This window comes from Nothoprocta perdicaria, unplaced genomic scaffold (assembly GCF_003342845.1).
Source record: "Nothoprocta perdicaria isolate Ctin4 unplaced genomic scaffold, notPer1 scaffold_17, whole genome shotgun sequence".
NCBI lineage: Eukaryota > Metazoa > Chordata > Aves > Tinamiformes > Tinamidae > Nothoprocta > Nothoprocta perdicaria.
This window is the reverse complement of record NW_020454871.1, coordinates 586,915-607,225: the sequence shown is the minus strand read 5'-3', so window position 1 is coordinate 607,225 and position 20,311 is coordinate 586,915. Positions and strand designations below refer to the sequence as shown.

At 41.1% G+C, this 20,311-nt stretch overlaps 1 protein-coding gene across 1 annotated transcript in view; it reads right to left on the bottom strand.

Moving 5' to 3' along the window:
* Positions 1–20,311, bottom strand: part of LOC112944496 (connector enhancer of kinase suppressor of ras 2-like) — a 165,885-nt gene that overhangs the window by 75,403 nt on the left and 70,171 nt on the right. Inside the window, exons 3-4 of the mRNA XM_026035945.1 lie at positions 1,957–2,159; positions 474–561 (exon numbers count right to left, since the gene is read on the bottom strand). Of these exons, the coding sequence (XP_025891730.1) occupies positions 474–561; positions 1,957–2,159 (291 nt within the window). The remainder of the gene's footprint in view (positions 1–473; positions 562–1,956; positions 2,160–20,311) is intronic.

Below are 20,311 nucleotides of genomic sequence, written 5' to 3'. Positions count from 1 at the left end.
ATGAATATTTCTTGTTAGTCTCTAAACATTTTTAATGCAACTTCCAGCTGCCTTGGCTCCTCTTGAAGGAAAGAAGCCATAGTCCAGGCTTGGAAAGAATCTGTAGGTACTGTTAGAACTAGWCCCTGAAAGACTTTCCATCAGTGATATTTTAATCTGTAATAAATGGATAGTACTACTTAAGCTGTTTGCTACTGTGGCTTTTCAATGCCCTCATGGTGACAGACTTAACATCAAACTGTCTACTCAGAAGATGACTATTTTCACCTACACGGGACCCTTCAGTCTGTGCTGGCACATGAGGGCAGATGGAGTCCAAAAATCTTCCCATTGCTCCCAGAGAAAGAGAACACRTAATTAACAGATGACTCGCACAGTTTTGCCCGGGAAGGGAAAGCAATGCTTTTACTATTGTGATTCTTCAGCAGCAATGTGRAGGGGACTTGAAAAGAGCAGAAGATAAAGTGTCCTACCTGTTGCACAATGGTCGTTAGTTCCAGGCACAGTTGAACAATGTTGTTTTTCAGCAGTGAATATTCTGTCACGCTGACAAATGGAGACCTGTCAGAAAGGTACAGGAGATGTGTACAGTGTAAGCAGGACAGAATCCCTGTTTACAATATAAGAGGTTTTTAAACAGACTCATGGTTAGTAAATTTGTTTTCATAAAGGCAAATATAATTGGGTTAGTTAAATGTTTCATTGCTTAATTGGGGGAGAAAATCCCCAAATAATCTACTTTCCAATAATGYACAGTATTTTTTTTTCCTTCCCTCGGGAGTCCTCATGGAGGCTAAAGGAAGCATCTGCTATATTAGTCTGCAGAAATTTCAATCACCCAATCATGACAATCTCCAGCAGAAAATTACACGACTTTTATGAAGTATGCCTTGGAAACAAGAATCAAAGTAGGCAGCAAGGATATAAAATGGATTTTTACAAGAACACAGAAAGTTATCATTCTTGCGGAAGGTAAAACAGGGTGCTGCAAACAATTGCAAGTTGTCATGATTTTTTAATGGCTTGTTCCAAAGACAGCATTTCCAGTGTGACACCAATCYTCAGAAGCAGGTAGCACCTTAATTCAGAGCGCAAAGCAATGCTTAGTTAGCCACTGAACAGCTTCCTGCACACACGGGCTTTCTTCAGGCTTTCCAAATTCTGACTGAATTCTGACCCCATTTGAATTTACAAGAACTGACAAGGTCATAGCCCGAGAGAATATGACTGCTGGCACTGGGTTAGGAAGATGTCACCAGAATTATACATACGCTGTGAAGGRGGGTGATTTACTCTAACTGTGATTTCTAAGGTGCCATTTATATATCCATTCAGATTCCAGATAAAGCTATTCATTGCTATAACCAAAGAGACAGAAGCCAAAACATAAATTCTACGTTTTGGTTTCTCTCTTGCTACAGCCAAAGTTCTAACTACATTTATTCAGAGAATTCCTTGTAATCCGATTCTCAATTCAAAAATCAGCAGCAGTCACTAATGATTCTCCAAAAGCACAACTGTAACTAAGGTATCAAATTGATAAAAATGATTTAGTTCAATGTCAGCTTCTCTTTTTTATCTTTTTGCTGGGTAAAGGGTGGTTCAAATTCCATAACCCTTTCTTACTTCCCTTCCTTTCTGATAAGGCCAATGATGCTACCACTTAGGGCAGGGATTTGTCAGCTTGGAATTGCACAGGAGTATTCCTTTTTCACAAAATGCTTAAATAACATGAGAAAAATTCAACATCCACCTGCTAGGAAAGGCTAGCACATTTTGACTGCCAATATTTGAGAAATTTGCAATGCAGAACTTGAAGTTGGAATTCCAAACCTACCATTTTAATACTCRGAGAAAGAAAAAAGGCAAAATAAAAGCCAGCACTGCAAGCGAAAAAGAAAGAGGAAGTGCAGAAGACAGCAAGAACATGTAAAGGGACAAGAAATAGTAAATTACCTGTCCAGCCAGGCTAGTAAGTTCTTGGCAGCACCAATCAGGTCAACTACAGAGGTAAGAAAGTCATTTGGCAGTCGTCGGGAGGCCCTGCCATCGTAATGGCCACTCCTCCTTCTACCCGTTATAAAGTTCTGAAGGTTTTTGGCTGAGGCGTTCAGCTTGTGAGACAGCGTTCTCAGATTCTCAGTCTCCAAACCATAATTCTGAGGAGAAAGAAGAATACGCAGAATTAAGTGAAATACTCCGTTGTCAGCTCTGTGAACAACCCTGGAGTTAAACATTGTAAATTTGATTTCCCTTTGACAAAGACTGGGCTAATGTGGGTGCATGGGGTGAGGCTACACAACAGGCTGCTTTTTTTTTTAGCTAGTCAAAAATTTACATCCCCCAAACCCCTTGAGGTCCAACAAAATCACTGAGGGAGAAGTGTAGGGAGCACTGATAATGCGGGGCATCGCAGTCTCTCCCGTTGTGAAGATGAGGCAGTCCTTTGCCTATAGTCCTTGCTGTGGTTCAAAGTGAACCAACTCTAGGGTATCTCTTCCCTCCAACATTAGGTTTTAGGCAGTCCCACTGCATGGATCCACTCCCCAAGACTCATGTTAGTTCCTCTTCTAGGTGGTAAAGACTACAGCCTAGTAGTAGYCTTCTTAGCCTTCAACCTTAGCCTTCTTAGCAGAACTTGCCCTTTTTTTTTTTTATACTGTGAATAAGGTCTGGCTTATATAGCCATAATCACTTAGACCTTTACGGGAAAATCCCTTCCGGAGCCCTGTTTCTGTGGGTGAACAGCTATTCTGCAGTGAAAGCCAAGATGAGAAGAGTCAAATTAGGTCAGACCAGAGATGACTGCCTAGGGAAGAAAATGAGAACAGAGCAGGCATGTAATAACAGYGATTAGCGATGCAGAGACTTCAGCCAGTGACACTGCCTCGTATTTAGCTGTCCTTAATGGATTTTCTTCCATCCTTCTAAATCTGATGGGCTGTTTTGAATCTATGTAGAAGTTTTCACACTGAAGTCCCTTCCTCCCCATTATCATTATGGCCTTTTACCACCCAGCCAATTCCCCACTTCGACATAGGCAACAAGCRCAAAGATATTTGAGTGCAAGATACTAAATAATTCACTCAGATTCACATTGAAAGTCTCAAAAAGACTGAATTGATGACAGGTCTTTTGCTGCCACAACTGCATGCAGTATTTCAAGAACCTGAGTTACAATAAAATGCCAACTATTCAGTTTGCTCTTCAAAAGCACCTAAACAAAATCAGTGTTCAAACTATGAATGGATTGACTGCTATTAATTTCAACAAGGCATATTTTAGTATATATAATGTTATAGAGGATGACTGATCATCAGTATCACATGGTAATTTTCTGCCAAAGATTAATTCTTAAAATATAAATAACAGCAAACAGTATGTAGTCTTGCTGAATTGCAAGTCTAGTGCAGTCTTGCTGAATGCTATTCCTATAGTGAAGAGTTGTTTCCAACACCAAAAGGAAAAATGTATTGAATGATCACAGATATATGAAACTGGTTGAATGGACTAATGCAAAACAGAAACATATATTTAATTAAATTGTTTTCCAGGTTTGAACCAGTTATGTCTGTTGCTTAGGTCCAGGTCCTCTSTGCAAGCCCTCCTGCCTCGCAAAGTTCACCCTTGGAAATAAAAATAGTAAATAATAAAATCAAACTCACCCCCCCCTCAGCTTGGAGTTCATCTTACTAGGAATAGAAACACAGACATTGCTATTAGCTTACTGTAAAGGACTTTGGTTTTAAAATAACTTCAAATACTAGGGACAGAATTAATTTGTTTCATTATTATTTGCATACCTTGTCTAAAGCATCACAGTTGGTCAATAAAGCTTGGAAGCATCAAGCTTAAGACTGAAGAGTGGAGCAAATGAAAGATAAATAATTGAATAATTCTCTTCAGCTTTTCTCCAAAACAAGTATTTTACAGCAAACTGCTTCAGTAAAAAGAAGGCTGGTTTTGTAAAGCTTATGGTTAAGCACCAAATTGGGCTTGATATTAGTATGCCATCTGCTTAAAATTTACAACTTACTTTCCTTAAACCTCCGCAGGAATTCCCTCCCTTACCTCKTTTTCCCCTCCGCTCTGCTGGTGGCAGGAAGATGCCCAAGTGGATGTGTCCTCGTGTGTGTACCAGCTAGCAGACCATGCCAAGCAAGGCTTKGATCCCCCTCGGGAAGCGCCTCATCTCAAACCCTCCACACCATGGTGTAATGATGATAAACCAGAACCTCCTGCCTTTATCTCCAAGCCCAGACTTGTTCCTTTGGTAACAAGCAGAAACTGCTTCTGCCAGTAACTCTTTATTGGATAAAAGCTCTAGGAATCTGTCAGGTTACTTTCTAGAAAACCCGAGTAGGAAATGGAGACAGCGCTAACTAGAGCGGTTACTGAAAGTCACTTTTACCTGGGAGCAACGGCCTCAGTGTCAGGGAGTGAGGGCTGGATACCAGTAGCCTGTTCCACTGGAGAAATTTATATTAAATCATTGGAAAACACATAAAATTGAATTAAAAAAATCACCTAGTGAACATACTGTTTTTCCTTAAGCAGTCTTAATTAACATTCTAACAGTAACCTTAAGTAATGCCAATACAAAAATTTAAAATACAGCCAAAGATAGATAAAGTACGTCCATACAGATAATCAGGAGATGAAAGGAAGTTATTCCACACAGTAAAAACGCTGATGCATGTCAGTGATTTAGCTAAGATTTTATAAGATACAGCAAAGGGAAAAAGATGAAATATTACAGAAGTGACAGGGAATCGATATCTCTGTAGAAGACTATTTATTGCATCGGCCTAAATTTAAGGTTGCCTCCAATGTCAGATAGTGATGCATTAAATGAAAAGGAGAAACAAGTGTAAAATGGAAAGAAGAAATGTTTAAAAATTAATCAGGGGAGGTGTTGGCTCTGAGTGGCTGCTCGTGGTCTGTGGCGCTCGGGCTCCGGAGCCRTGAGGCGCCGCGCGCGACACGAGTCCTGAGGGAAGCGACGCTCCCTCCCGGGCTCGCTGGCCAGGAACGAGTGGACGAGGTGATGGGGAAGAACAGGAGATGGTTCCGGAGGAGGAAACGGCAGACAGGTGGGTGCGCGCGTACGTGTGAACTGCTTCTGCTAGTCAAGCACGTTGAACAGGCATGATGACAAGGCTGGTAAAAACTGTGCTTGGTGGTAATAGGTAGGTGGGTAACCTCACTGTGTACACATTATATACATACATATATATATCTTTATTTWTATATATATATRTATATATATGTAAAAAATCTCTTCTAATTCCTGTAGGCCTCTCATGTATGATGCTTACCCTTGAGTATCAGTCTCAAACCTGCCAGATTTAGTGGTCATCGTGGCTACCGTGTCAACYCTCAGTTTTTACAGCTGTACTCAGCTGTGCTCTCAGTGCTAAAAGCGTGTTTTTTATTGTGGGGCACACCATACCAAAGTACRTGCCTGAGCCTGGAAAATTCTCTTTGCTACCAGGTGATTTCCTTCTCTGCAGGATAAATCCTAGATATAATTCCTGCTTTAAAAATAGTGCCCAAATCTCTAAAAAGGGTCAAGAGAGTAGCACTAATATACAAATGATTATTTTTCATATCAGGAGTAGGAAAACAAAACAAACTCCACTGACATTTGCTCCATTTTCATTTCATGTTCCCTAAGCTTTATAAACAGCCATTCTGCCTAAATATGTTATATTGTTGGCAATGGATGTACCAGGTTTAGGTAGAGAATACAGAATATTAAGAGTTATCCCAAACACGGTCTTGCAAGGGAACTACACTGCCATGGAGCTTGCATGCTCCTTATTGCAAAGGAGCTCCTTATTGCATTGCCATGGAGATTTGCACCTTATTGCAAAATCTGGATCACAAACACTGCTCACTGAGAACAGAAAGGACTCACCTAAATCCTCCTACACTGCAGCAGGGGAAACTGTTGTAAGAAAAGCAAAAGGGAAAACAAAACTTGAACGTGAAAAGCCATGGCTGGCAAATCTATTAAATGTTTACTTAMGCTTTTTCACACAAAAGCAGCGTTCAAACAGTAAGATAATTTTTATGTTCCCTTCATGTAGCATATGGCAGTATGATAACCTTCACTTTTAAAAGCCAGTAAGTTTCACAAAACTCTTCTGCTGAGTTCCATGACAGACTCCTTCAGGAGTATATTTTAGCTTGGAGTTCAGCAATTCCTAATGGCAAATCCAGTGATAGGAGTTGGAAGAAAGGGTTTCAGGAGGTGAAAATTAAATGCAAATGTGAGATCAGAGCCAGACTGGCTTCTTATAGTGAAGTATAATTAGCAATAAGGCCAAGGTGGGACTGTGTTTGAAGTGACACTTGCCAGTGAGCTGCAAAACTGAGTTAGATTTAAAGGTAAGTCAGTTTGTTGTCTGTAAAACGTATTTTTTTAATTTTAACAATTTCATCCTCCAAGCAAATTCTCTTACTTTCCAGCCCATTAGAGCCGCTCTCTAGCCCAAAGTTCCTGCTCCTCTTGGTTTGAGACTTTCACTTCACTGGTTCCTAGTGGTCAGCGTAGAAAGAGAAGAGAAAGGACAGGCTGCCCCCAGGGCTTTGGCTGTTGATTGGGTGGGTTTTTTTTTTTTTTTTTTGGAAGTACAGGAAAAGCTGAACTGACACACGGTGAGCTTAATTAGGGCCTTAATTTGTTCAAAAAAGAAACCTTCAGGTACATTTTTTCCCACTACAGGCCATGTTTTGGCAGACCCATTCTCAGATGACACAGGTTGCCTGAAGTTGCTGCTGTGGAGCCCTGTGCTCTTGGCGGCAGCTCCTGAGGGGAGCTGTGTCCCTCCTCCGCTTGGGAGGCGCCTCTGGCTGGCCGGCCCCTGCAGGCCTCCTGTCCCCACGCGCGAGCACCCACTTCCAGGTTCCAGGCTTTTGGAACACAGGACTTCTTTACTGGACACTCATTAGCACCTACTCAAGGAAAACTGGTAAAAGCAGTGCTAGAACGGGCAAAACTATCCSGTCCAATAATCCTTGTGAAAGATTTTACAAGCTGAAGTAATAAACTGAAGAGGTAAAAGAATTTTTTTCATGTAATTCATAGAAGATTTAATTTAAAATAATAAGTGAATTATTTTTACTATTTTAAAATACTAAAATTATGTATTAAACCTTCGTTCCATAGAGTATGACCCATTTTGAGTGTTCATCACAAATGGCATACAAAGTGCTAGGAAATCTAAATTGGTATTCTGTGTGAGCAGACCTGATGTAAATTGAGCTGAAAGAACAAATTATCAGCTTTTAATTAGCATTTTGAATTTGATAAAGCTCTGCTGGAATTGTATATAAATAGAAAAAAAATACTTAGTCTGGTAATAGTTACTCCTTTGGTATTAATGATGCTTTCTATATTATAGGGGAGTATAAAAGACCCCCACTAAACTATGCCTTCCCTTCCTTCCCTTAATTGGCCTATCACTTATTAAAGAAATAAAAAATAAATTAACACTGTATTAAATCCACTGTATATCTGGTCCTTCATGGGCTTTTGGAGAGCCTGACGAGCAACACCAGGAACCTTGTTGAACACAGCAAGCACTAAAGAACTTAAAAGAATGTGCAAGTCACCTTTGAGTGTGATGCCAACGGRCTACCAAAAATACATCCCATATCATATGACTCATTATGGAAATTCTGGAAGCAAAACTTGACACATGTTCTCAATGGCAGAAATGGCACAGCATTATAATGCAAGGTTTGACATGCTTAATGACAAGTTAAAAGGAAAGCTAAGAAACAGTAAAGGTATTTTTTTAAGGAAATCCTGTGTTAAAGGTAGTTCATGCAGTGTCAGGCTTGTCACTTCACACTAGTGTCTTAATTGGGTAATGATCATAATCACATTYGCTGTGAGCTCAGGAATGACACATCTGAATAATAGGCAATTGAACCCAAAATGACCTAATTCTCAGAATGTCTTATCACAAAACCCACTTCTGCACAATTTAAGTTATCTTTCCGTAGTAAGTCTAGTAGAATTACTATTATAATGGCTGTTCCCATTACTGTATAACAAGGAAATGCTGTACCGCGCACCTAAGTATACTAACACAGAAAACCTACCTGTTCTGAAATTACATTAAGATCATTTTACCAGCTTACAACAAGAATCTAGTTTGCTAAATAAGATTCATTTTCCTCTGCACTGGGGGAAAAATGTGTGTGTGTGTGTGTGTGTGTGTGTGTGTGTGTGTGTATGTAAGAAAGAAAGAATACAATATAAATGTGGACAAAATAGAAATATAAGAATAAATACATATATAATAATAGAACATAATAACAATCATTTTTCTGAAGCAAATTGTGTCACAATTCTCTTGCCTCTCAAGACTGTATTTTGGAACAGTGCTTTTAAACACTTCATACACCTTTCTATTGTCTTATAAATAGATACATTAAGTAGATATTGCTACAATTAAATATATTCAGCTTCTAATTAAGGTGATTTTTTAAATTATGTTCTTAATTTCCAAAAAAAAGCTTTAGTATTTCCATTATGTCCAACTGAACATAATAAGGTGCCTTGAAAAAGTCACTGTGTTGAAATGAAGCCATGTATTTCCCATTGAAAGTAGGAATTAGAAAGAAAAATAGGCCTGTCATATTCAGTGACTCATCTCAGATCCATGAGCAACAGATCTGCATATTGTGTCAGCAGTCACCACTTGATCATCTTCGTGTATATCTCATCATCCTACATGGTCTTCACATATTTAAAAGTGCATTACCTAAAATGTATGATCTAGCTGACGCAGTTCTCGATTTAATTTTTGGYTAAAATCTTAAAAAACCCACTATTCAGTTATGGAAAATGTCTATTTACATAATAATGTCAAATATGAAGAAACCGTATTTTTGCACAAGTGTAAAGATACCGAGATGATAGCATTTGGTCCAAGATGACTTGGGTGACCAGTCTTAGAAGTCTGTCTGCTTATGGAGRGCTCACATTGTAATACCTCCCAAATAMGTATTTAAGGATCACTCTTTTCTGAGTTTCTTAGCTGTGGTCAAGGAGTATCCTAACTTTATTTTTCCATGCTTTTTTTTCCATTTATTTTTATTTCTKCTACTCTTGATTTTTTTTTCTTCTAAAATTTCTCTTTTATTCTTAGCCACATTTTTAGGTGAAACAGTCGTCAAATACTTGAGATACTTTTCTGTTTTTAAATAGACAATTGCCTAAATATCTATACTTTTGTATCTGTCATATATAAACTGCTGTTTAATAACTATTTAAAACTTTTAYCAATGCTGAAACCTCACACAAGGGACTATAGAACAATGATGCTTTCAGAGTCTATTAAGCCATGGACAATCAAACTCTTACATTTTCTTGTAGAGCTTCTCTGTAAAGAGGTTTCATATTGTCAGAGCAGCTAACGTTGGTTCTTTTATGAGTATTTCCATAGATATTTGTCATCTATCAATGCAGAAAACAATGGTTTAAATGTCATTTTATTTTAGACTTAAAGGTCATTATGAACTACTGCTGAGTAACACTATTTGAAATGTTTTCTTTTATAGATCAAAACRTCCATGACAAGCTGAACATGGTCGTTTACAATTCCGGACCATTAATAGAGTTATTCCTGTGGAAGCCAAGAGTCATCACTTTCAGAAGCAGCTCATCTACGGTCGGAGAGCACTTTAGTCTGAAAGAGAGAATGCCTCCACTGCTGCTCCTTTGAACTTGAACCGCATCCCTCCGAGCGGTTCATAACTGCTCAGCTACTGAATTTCTAATTCATATTTTCTGCTCTACTCTGCCTTCACAAACGTCTTGGAAGTGAATATGCCTTTCATCAAAAAATGAATTTCTATGTTTCAAACAGCAATTATTAATATWTTCTTGGTTTTTTTTTCCAGCAAAATCTTAATACTGCAGCAGTATGAAATAATTAAACCATCCCATAGACATACCAGCATAAAGCAGTGAATGTGCTGCACCAACCACACATTATTTGTCCTCTATCAAGCTGACATCTGTGCATATTTAATGGCTTCAGTGTCAACTCTTCGAAAAAAATACCAGTAGGAAAATAAAGCTGTGGCAGCATTTCTTTTATGATATGCACAAAAGCAAGACCCAAGAGGATGAAAGAAGTTAATCTGTTTTGTGACTTCTTTTCATATCACAAGATAAACTGTTCCCAATTTATTGTTTTATTGTGGAGAAATGGTCGGAGCCAGATCCCRGCTCGCCGTGCCCGGCAGGGGCTGCTCTGCACAGCCGCCCAGGACGGGACGAGACGGGACGTGAAGGCCCTTCCCGCAGAGAGCCCGGGAGAAGCCCAGGGGACACGAAGAGCGAGTGGCAGCGGGAGCCCCCAGCTTGGAGCGCCTCGGAGGGAGGCAGGAGGCCCCGCGCGGCGCCGCGGCCCTCGGTGCGGAGCTCGGAAGCCCTTCGGAAGGTCCCTGCMTCAGCAGCGATGTCACAGCGCGGCGGGGACGAGCGAGGGCCCCGTTGCCGGGTGCCCCTTGTGCGCACGGCGCTGAGGGAAGGCGCAGCCATGGCTCCCTTCCCTGCCCTGCTGTGCGCTCTCCTCTGTGCCCTGGCACACGGGGTCCCGCTCCGAGGGGAGACTGGGGCTTCGGCCTCGCCTGAAGGTGCGTAGCCCAGCGGCACCTCCTCTCCCGCTGCCCTTTGCCAGGGAGGCATTTCCAAGGGGGCCTGCGGGGCTGCCCGCGCTGGGCGCACAGGAGCACGTGCCCGGCCTCACGCCAGCACGTCTGGGTGCTGCTCCCCACAGGCTCCTGCCTCCCTCCTGCCCAGCGCCGCAGGAGGGGCCACGAGAGCAGGAGCAGCCCCCGCGACCGGAGCAGCGGGGGCACCAGGGGCGTTTGTTCTGCACCCACACCGGCCACAGCACCCACTCTGATGTCTGCCCTTCGTTTTGCAGTCATCTCCGCCAGCAGCTTTGAGGACAATGACCAAGACACGCTGTGACCACGCACATCATCACTGCGTGGTGATTTTCACAGCTGCTTTGTGCTCTGTGTAATTCTTCTCCTCCGCCTCACGGGCGAGGAGAACAAGGTGTTACTCCTGAACGGGTTAAATCCAACTAACTCGTGCCCTTCTCAGGGCCCTCTCTTCTCAGTCTGCTCTCATGGCCACACACAAGGAGTGGCCCAACTGCAAAGAGTTCCTACAAGGTGCTTATGATCGGCCTGGCTCAACTTTCAGGGCCTCCCAGGGTGGCACCTTAACCCTTTCTAAAGGCGACCTGTGTGACCAGAGATGCAGAGCCCTGCTTGTCTGCAAGGGGCTTCCCTTGGCAGATGGAGCAAAGCACAAGGTCCCAACCAGGGAGCGCAAAGGCCTTGGCTTTAGCTCACTCACAGTCAACCCACGGCTATTCTGCCTTTCAAAGGGACAAGTAAAACTGCTCTGTGTGATTGATCCATGTGTCTCCAGAGGAGGAGGCTGGGCCCTGGCTCACCAGATCCCACAAGCCTGCAGTCTATCTGCTCCACGGGGGCTTCTCCACGTGCAGTCAGCACTGAGCTCAGCAGCAGCCTGGAGGATGAAGATGGAAAACCACAGGGCAGCCGCCCTCTTGCATCCTGTCTCCTACTCCGGACTTGGCAGAGTTGATCAGAAGCTCTTCTGTTGGCTGGCAATGGCCACCACAAAGGCAGAAGACAACTTTGTCCATGTTAAATAAGGYCTGATGTGTAAAGGGTTTCAATAAAAAACATACATAAGCCAGACCTCTGTGATAACCTTCACTTCTTCAGTGTGTGTATAAAATCTATATAAAAGCTATGTAGAATATGTTGATTGGGGTATGTTGATAAACAAACAAAGAACATCCTGGTAGAGATTACTCCCAAAAAATATTAATTCATGGTTTACTAACTTTTAAAAAGCACATTTTAAAATATGTTTTTAATTAAAACATATTACTTATGTCTCATTTAGGAATCTCTAAGCAACAGCCAAATTCTGCCTTCATTTTTCTGCGGCAAATTCAGGAAAATCCAGGACTACTCAGTGGACAGAAACCTCAAGCCTATACTACACCTTCCAATACTTCTTATGTTTACTTACACTCTCCTTCCTTCTCAGGAAAATCACACAAATGCAGCAACCTGCACTATAATGACCAAACCTCGTTACTTCTTACTAAAATCTTGTGACCAATTAACCATTGCTACTTATTTGACAATAATTCTCATTTTATGGAAGGAAAAAAACCCTCAATCATAGGAAATCTCATCTTTTCAATTTGCTTAAGTACATCTTAAAATGAATTATAGGGGAGCAAAGTGCAGCATTACAGAACATAAGAGATATAGTATGGCAAACAGAACAATTAGAATTTTAAGCAGCAGGGCACCATTCGCATTTCAAAGAGTAAATGATGCTTCTGTGCTTTGGAAATGCCAATATCGACACTAAATATTTCATTTGGTCATTTGGAATATTTTCGCTCTGGTTCTTGCAGAATGGATAATATGTGCCACATATAACAGTTCAGAGAGATGCATACAAAAAAACAAAAGTCATAACTAGATGCTTTTGAATTGAACACAAATGAAGTTAATCTCTCTGTTTCTGTGATGGATATGCTCAAGTTCACCTGAGCAGCTCTCAGTCCACAACCATGAGCTGCACACATATGAGATTATCTACAGGAAGAACAGATGAGAGATAATTACCCATGAGCAGGGACAGCTTTATAGCAACCAATACTGCAAYAAATTCTATGAGTAAGCACCAAAAATAACTTAATGTGGAATTACATTTTTAAAACAAATTGCCCCTCAGAAATGAGGAGCTTTTCCAGTTTTCATTTTTCTGCCCATCATCAGGAAAAGCCATCATTCCTAATGGACACTGCTTTCCTCCCTGCATTTCATGCCCACAGAGAATCCCCATTGGCACCAGTATAAGGGAATATTCATTGCATCATTCGCAGAGCTTTCAAATCACATTCCTAAGGAGACAAAAATCAGAAGCAAGCAAAAAAAATTCTCTTCTGCACAGGAAAGAGGATTTTAGAAGTGAGCCACACAAGCAAGAAACTAAACRAATCTTTCCCAGAAAGAAAAAATTGCAATAGTTTTAAAAAAACAAAGCAAGTTTTACATGTTCATAATATTGTTTATAATTGCTTAAAACACTGTACYGATAGTAGCAGAGTTGTTTTTTCATTAAGAGTCTAAGAATATATTCTGCACCATTACAGATAAGGGGTTTTTTTGATGTTTAAAACCCTGAACACATGAACAAAATTAAAATTTTACATCAAATATTAAATAAAAATTATATATCACTGAGATCTTTTCCGAATAAMTTGAATTAAAGTATTATGTTAGCAGTAGAACAGGGTTTTTTTTCCTAATCTAACAATGAAAGTTAATCTTTTCCTGTCACAGTGTGTATCACTCTTCCTTTCTATTCCAAAAATAGAATTATGTACCCCCTTAATCTAATATACTTTCCCCCTACTATTTAATGTAATTACCAAGGCCTGAATCGATACTGCATTTGCTGGAGGCAATCAATGCCCTGACTTTCATTGCTGGCCCATCCCAGCGCCGAGGCTCCATGCCTGGCACGGCGCAAGCCCAAGTGCCTGGAACACTGAGGAACGGGAGGGCATCCGCATGTATTTRCACCCCCTGCTCTAAAAACAGCCTGCGAGGACCAGCAAGTTCTGGCACTGGAGAGGCCTCCTTGCCCGTGGTTTGTGCCCTGAACATTCCCGCATGCAGGGCTCAGAGCGAGAGCGTTTTTCCCCAAGCAGCCACTGCYTCAGCATGAGCCCTTCTGCCTTCCCACGGAGTCTCACAGCACTTGCCCAGTCTGTTAGACTTAACTTTTCTGCCAAGTTTGACAGAGACTGGCCTAAAGTTTCAAGACTCATTATAGAATCACAGAATCCTTAAGGTTGGAAGGGACCTTTAGAGATCATCTAGTCCAACCTGCCTTTTCCAGCAGGGTCACCCAGAGCACGTGGCACAGGCTACATCCAAGTGAGGTTTGGAGATCTCCAGAGAAGGAGACTCCACAACCTCCCTGGGCAGCCTRTGCCAGGGCTCTGGCACCGTCACCATCAAGAAATTTTTCCTTAAGTTCCTGGGGAACTTTTGGTGCTTCAATTTGTGGCCATTTCCTCTAGTTCAATCAGTGTCCACCACTGAAAAGAGGCCGCCCCCTCCTCCTCACTGCCTCCCTTGAGGTATCTRTAGACACTGATCAGGTCYCCCCTCAGCCTTCTCTTCTCCAGACTGAACAGGCCCAGCTCCCTCAGCCCTTGCTCACAGGGCCTTGATTATGGGTCTTGATGAAGTGGCACCGGGATGAGCAGGCACGGACATGGGCAATCCTCCAGTGCACGAGGTTAGCGCAACTTGGATGTTGCCCACCCAGAACGTGTGAAGGGAACTGAAGCAGCCTCAGCAAAGTCATCAATAAAGCCTGAGCTGTGCTAAGCTGAAGTTAATGGAAAGCTTCTATCAATTTCAGCAGGCTAATGGATTTGAATTCTATACACAAGTGCTTAATGAGATACCCCACCATTGTTGGGTAGCAATGCACAAAGCTCATATGCTAGTTCCTGACTGAAAATATTGACGTCCCCTATTCCAGACTTCATGATTTCTGAAAAGGAATATTTTTTCTTCAGTTTATYGTAACTAAGTGATAATTCTTGTGTTTGCAACAAAGTTCATAGTAGAAGATGTACTGAGKGAGTGCTTTAGAGGACAGAGCTCTCTCTACACAAAATTCCGGAGCTTAACTCAGGAAGTTACTGAGCTTAAGTCAGTAAGTTTTGTACAACAGGATGTACAAAAAGGGGATGGCATTTTACCAGCTTTTTCAGGAAAACACAGGGTACCTAAAAATCTGGATTTTCATGTTTTACTGAACAAAGCACTCCTTTAAATCTCATGATGAGAAGAGGTCGATAATCTCCAGGCACATTTTCAATAACAGAATGATTTGAAGTCAACAGTAAGCAGTCAGCACTATTAATACAAAGCATGTGTCTTTAAAGGATGCATGTACATACTCATATATAACGTATGAGCCGACAGAACACGAGACGTTAGAAGTTACCAGTATTGGATCAGCCCTTTCATCATTTTTACTGCTGCTGGTTTTCCAGTTCTTGCACATTAAAAACAAACAAAAAAWCCCTGGACACAAACCGGAAGGATAAAGACTAAGCTACCAACATGAGGCCACGAGGCTTCTTCWTACAAGTCAGTGCCCACGTGGGAATCTGAGCTCAGGAAATTAACATGGATATGCATCAACATACAGTAATTCTGTTTGATGTCAGCCAGCAAAGAGCAGAGGAGTGACGGGTCCCACTGCCGAAGCTGCAGGGAAGTTTTATCAGTCCAGACTTCTCGGCACCTTCCAAAAGTAAATGGACTTTAACCACAGTTCACAGCCAAGTCTAAAGCAGGACATCTAACTCAGGTTACATCTGTGCATTTTGACCAATTTCTGTACTTTGCAGCACTACTGCTGTTTCAATAGCATTCCATTYACACAGGCTTCACTGTACCTCATTTTGCTATATACATTTACATGAATATAGATCAGGGCATTTTGGTTCTAAAAACCCCAAATCAGTTGGTTAAACCATTAAAACTCCACTAAAAAATAAATACTTGCTTAGTTTTAAGCACTCCATAAAATACAGATATGCAAAAAAGCTTTTACTAGAGAAATTATATTCTATAAACTATGGACTTCTATATAGAGGCAGGTTTACCTGTTTTGTAAATACGACAGAATTACTATTAATAACTAATGGTGGAGCAAAAGATGGTGATAAAAAATAGGTGGCACTGCTTGTACAAAATCTCACAGCACCTTTCTGGTCAGAGCTTCACCATGTCAAGGTAATCAGCTCTGTTTAAAGATAGTTAGTGGTACAATTCACAGGAACCTTCTACACAACCTCATGTTTCTAAAGCTTCAATCAAATCTACTATAATGCTATCCAAAGCCCTTCAGAAATTTAGAAAAATATTGTATCATCGGCTAGGAAATGATTCAGGACAGAGATGTCTTTCTTTTTTTCCTTCCTTTAAGGTACACGGGAAAATGAAAGACAAGAAAATGCAAGTCCTTTTGTGCACAGCTTATACATAATGTCACCAGCAGGTTATCCCTCACATTTCACATTCAAATACTCACTAAAACAATAATTCATATAAATTAACTGGATATGCCAATTCTAATTAGTCCACAAAGGCTAAGCAAGCATCCCTAGGAGAGCACAAGGTGCTTGATCTGTTTGCAGCTCTGTGGAGGTATCCAAGTTCTGGCTGCTTGCAGGAAAGCTCTCAGAGCTCAGTGCAGAGGATTGCAGGAAGGTGGTAGGGCATGGGGTGAGGCGGGAGCTGCCTTTGCTCTCTACTCTTTCTGGCCAACTAGATGGCTGGGCAGTAAAGGGGGTGTTCGGAAACACAAAGACATTTGAGCCAGAGAAGCCACAAATGGAGCTTAACGCTGTAACACACAAGGTTAAGGCAGCTTGTTTCATCAGAAATAACCGTGAAGGGAAGCACAGGGGCTTTATACCGGCTGTCGTTTTACCAAAAGGGGAAAAATAATTCTGTTCCTTGATCCCTAGCGGTCGGGTCACTGTCTTCAGCCTCAAAGAAACTGGCCATTCTCTACGGCTGACATTACAAACATGCTCTTCCAGATCTACTTACAGGAAACATAAACCTGAAAGGAAATCCAAATTATGCCAGAAATAATTTAGCACTAATCTCTCCCAAACTAAATACAAAAGATTATACAAAAATTATAATGTATACCAATACAATTTGGGCTGAATTCAGTCAGTATTTTCCCTCCTGCCCTGGACTACAGCCTTTAATAGGGATGTGTGTTTTTCAGCATGGTATCATCAGCTCCCCTATTCCTTTGTACAAATTTCTGCTATTGCATCAGCCTGATGAGCAGCTAACAATTTCACTCTGCTTAGCCTGGTGTGCTGTTCTTGCTAGGGAGTAGCAGCAACTCATGATATGAAAAGGAATATAAAATACACTGAGTTCAATGAAAAACGTAAGCAGACAAAATACAATAATGGATTGTGTTAGATCAGTATAAATCTAAAAAAAAAAAAAAAAAGTGTATTATACATTTTCCAGAAATGCAGTAGGTTCTGCAGAGACTAACTAACTTTACCTGTAAGGGATTAGGATCTTCATTCTAACTGGTACCTTAACAGATGCCTTTTCTGAAGAAAATTACAAGCTCTGTAACAGATCTAACATTTTGAATAGGACATGTTGGCACCTATGCTGTGATGAAGAGCAACTGTGGCTCCTTCTTCAACATCCAGGACAAAATCAAAGCCCACTTCTGCTCTTAAACTTGTTTAAACTGTCCTGCTGTTACAGGCAACTGCTGTGCATAAATTCAGGGAATGCAAAGAGGAATCCACCCAGCACACTGACTTTGTAAGCAGACTACATTTTTCTCTTACCTGAAAAATTCTTTGACATAACTAATAGCCTTAAGCAGGAAGAATCCAGCTGTATTTACAGCCTGCAGTACTTTAGCTGCAGCAACAAAGTGACCTCCAATACTGTACTAATTAAATTTGCATGCATAGATTTGAACAGCAACCCATGCTGACCCCAAAAGTACTTCCTTTTCTCATTTCTAATATATTTTTCTGCCTGTCACTGATGTTCCCCAGGCTTTACTTCTTCAGAGTATTCTCCTTAGAGCCAGTGCCTGTATGGAACTCCTCCTCCAATATATACGTATACCTAGACTAGTATTTCAGCCTGAACAAAAGTGCAGTCCAAATCCCAAATGGCTTACAGCTCTCCTCCAGGGAAAAACATTCCTACTTTTTTACCTTTGATTTTACTCATTTTTCAAAACCAGATTATTCTACTGCCATTTCTGTTATGCATGAGCCTATCAAATACTTCTATTTTTCCCTACTAAAATTTCTTACATTTCTTGTTTGCTTGCTTGCATTTGTCTCCATTAAACATGGAATGCTTCATGTATAGGAGTCCCATAAGTAATACCTAGTTAAAAAGAACACTGAATTCAGCTTACAAAAGGCAAATTATAGGTCATGACTATGCATGTTAGTAATGTCCCTTCTCATTTCATTCAGAAACACTAACATGGTTTGAATCAATTAATCTAGACATAACATTACTGCAGATTTTTTCATGTTTTATTTGTGAGGAGTGGATATAAAATAATTTCATGGGAAAATGTGTAATAGATTATTCAGGTAAAACTTCTCTGCCTTCAATAAAAATATTTGCACTTGACAACCTAGTTGAGGTCCAGGGCAAGGAAGGAAAAACACATTCCTCCTTTATCTGTTGCTTTATTTTTACACTCAAAAACCTAGTTACAGACCAGCATTTAGTTATGTCTATAATGTCTATGACATTATGACATATGTCTATGTCTGTTACATATATGATATGTAACAGTTTGCCAAATTCCTGATGCATCGCTAAGCCTATCTGAGAGATCTTAGGACTATTTTGGAGACWTTTCCATTTAAAATATTTTACAAAGGCCTAGCTAAGCCAGAATGCAGCACTGCGGCAACACTGCCCGCAGGAAACAGGTCATGCAACGTGGACACCGCCGATTGCCAAGCAGGAATCAATCAGGAATCCCATGTATGGCAAAAAAATCGCTGCTAAGCGGTATGGCCCGGTGGGTGGATGCTGCCCGTTGGGTGGATGCTGCGCAGGGCACAGAGATGTCCTGACATTTCTTGATGCCAGCAGGACCGCGCGGGCCGCGGGTGCCGGTGGGAGGCACAAGCAGGGCGGCTGCGGCAGCGCCAGGGCACGAGCGCTGCTCCTCCTGCCTCTGCATGTAGTTTTTCCTCAAAATTGATGTTTCTTCTCCATTTTATTCACAACAAGCTTTCAGCAACCTTTTTTTTTCTTTTTTTTTTTAAAGAATATGTACTTATGCATCTACAAATACACTTAGTTTGCACTGCTTATACAACACACAGACACATACAGTATATTACCATATTTTCATYTTACCTGTATGCTAGCGACACATAAACRCAAGTTYTTSCTTAAAAGGATAACTCAGGAATTTWGGGCTGAGATTTAACAGTCCCCAAGACACTCTGATTTAAATCATTTCATGATTTAACTGTTGAAATGATTCAGCGTTACTTGATTGCACTGACATGAAGACACAGATCTTTCTTCATSGGGTCTTTTCTGGTTTTCAGACTACCTGCATTATTAAAGACCCATTACAGCTCTGACCTCCAATTCACAATTGATCACCTAGCAAAGTTTTCATCACTTGACTAATTTTAGTGCAATAACTCCTCGGTATTTCAAGATTCACAGAGAATCAGGAGATAATTATAATATTTTAGAAAAGTATTTCAGGTGTTAGTGAAGCCAGCATCAAACATGCCACCATTAATTGTTGCCATTATTTAGATTACGGGAAATTCTTAATGATTCTTTTGGCTAAGAGATTAAACTCCTAAAAATATTAAAGCTTAAAAATAGATACAGAAGTAKATTTTCCACAATAGTGAGTATGATCCTTGCTCAGTAAGAAGCTTCAAGGATTGAGGAACGCATTGTACATGGCAGCAAGGGAGAAATGTCAGAAGGAAGAGAAACCCCCGCGGGCAGAGCCGCAGGCAGCCAGACCCGCTCTGCAGAGAGCGCCGAAACGGGAAGGAAAATCAAGATTTAGAAGCAGGGAAAAAGATCGCAGGAGTTTAGAGAGAGAATGGGAAAGGAAGGATAAGGGCTGAGAGGCAGGAGGCTAAACAAATGATACCAGGAGCTGGCAAATCCCCATGCAGGCGATAAAAGGAGGCAATAACAAGGTCACGAGCGGGCACAGCAAGGGAAGGGCTGCGCTGGTGCCAGCAGCGGGGCCGGCGGCTCGGAGCAGCAGTTGCTTTCTGAAAAACCAGCACGGGTCCTTCTGATGCGCACACTTGTCTGAAGGGCTTTCTCTTCCCGGAGGAAACTTCTCCAGAGTGTTATTTCTGCCTGCTGTAAGGGCACGGCGCTGTATTGTTCATTAGATAATACTACATTTTGTGGTCTTTAGGTTCCTTTTATGTAGGAAGCAAAGATTTAAGTACCAAAAAAAAAAAAAAAAAAAAAAAAAAGCTGATTTTTACTGTTTTCAAATGCACACACACACACACACACACATCAGGTCATGCTGTATGCACCAATTACAAACATGTTTGCATCAAGACCAAAAGCATTTCTCTGCTTTGAC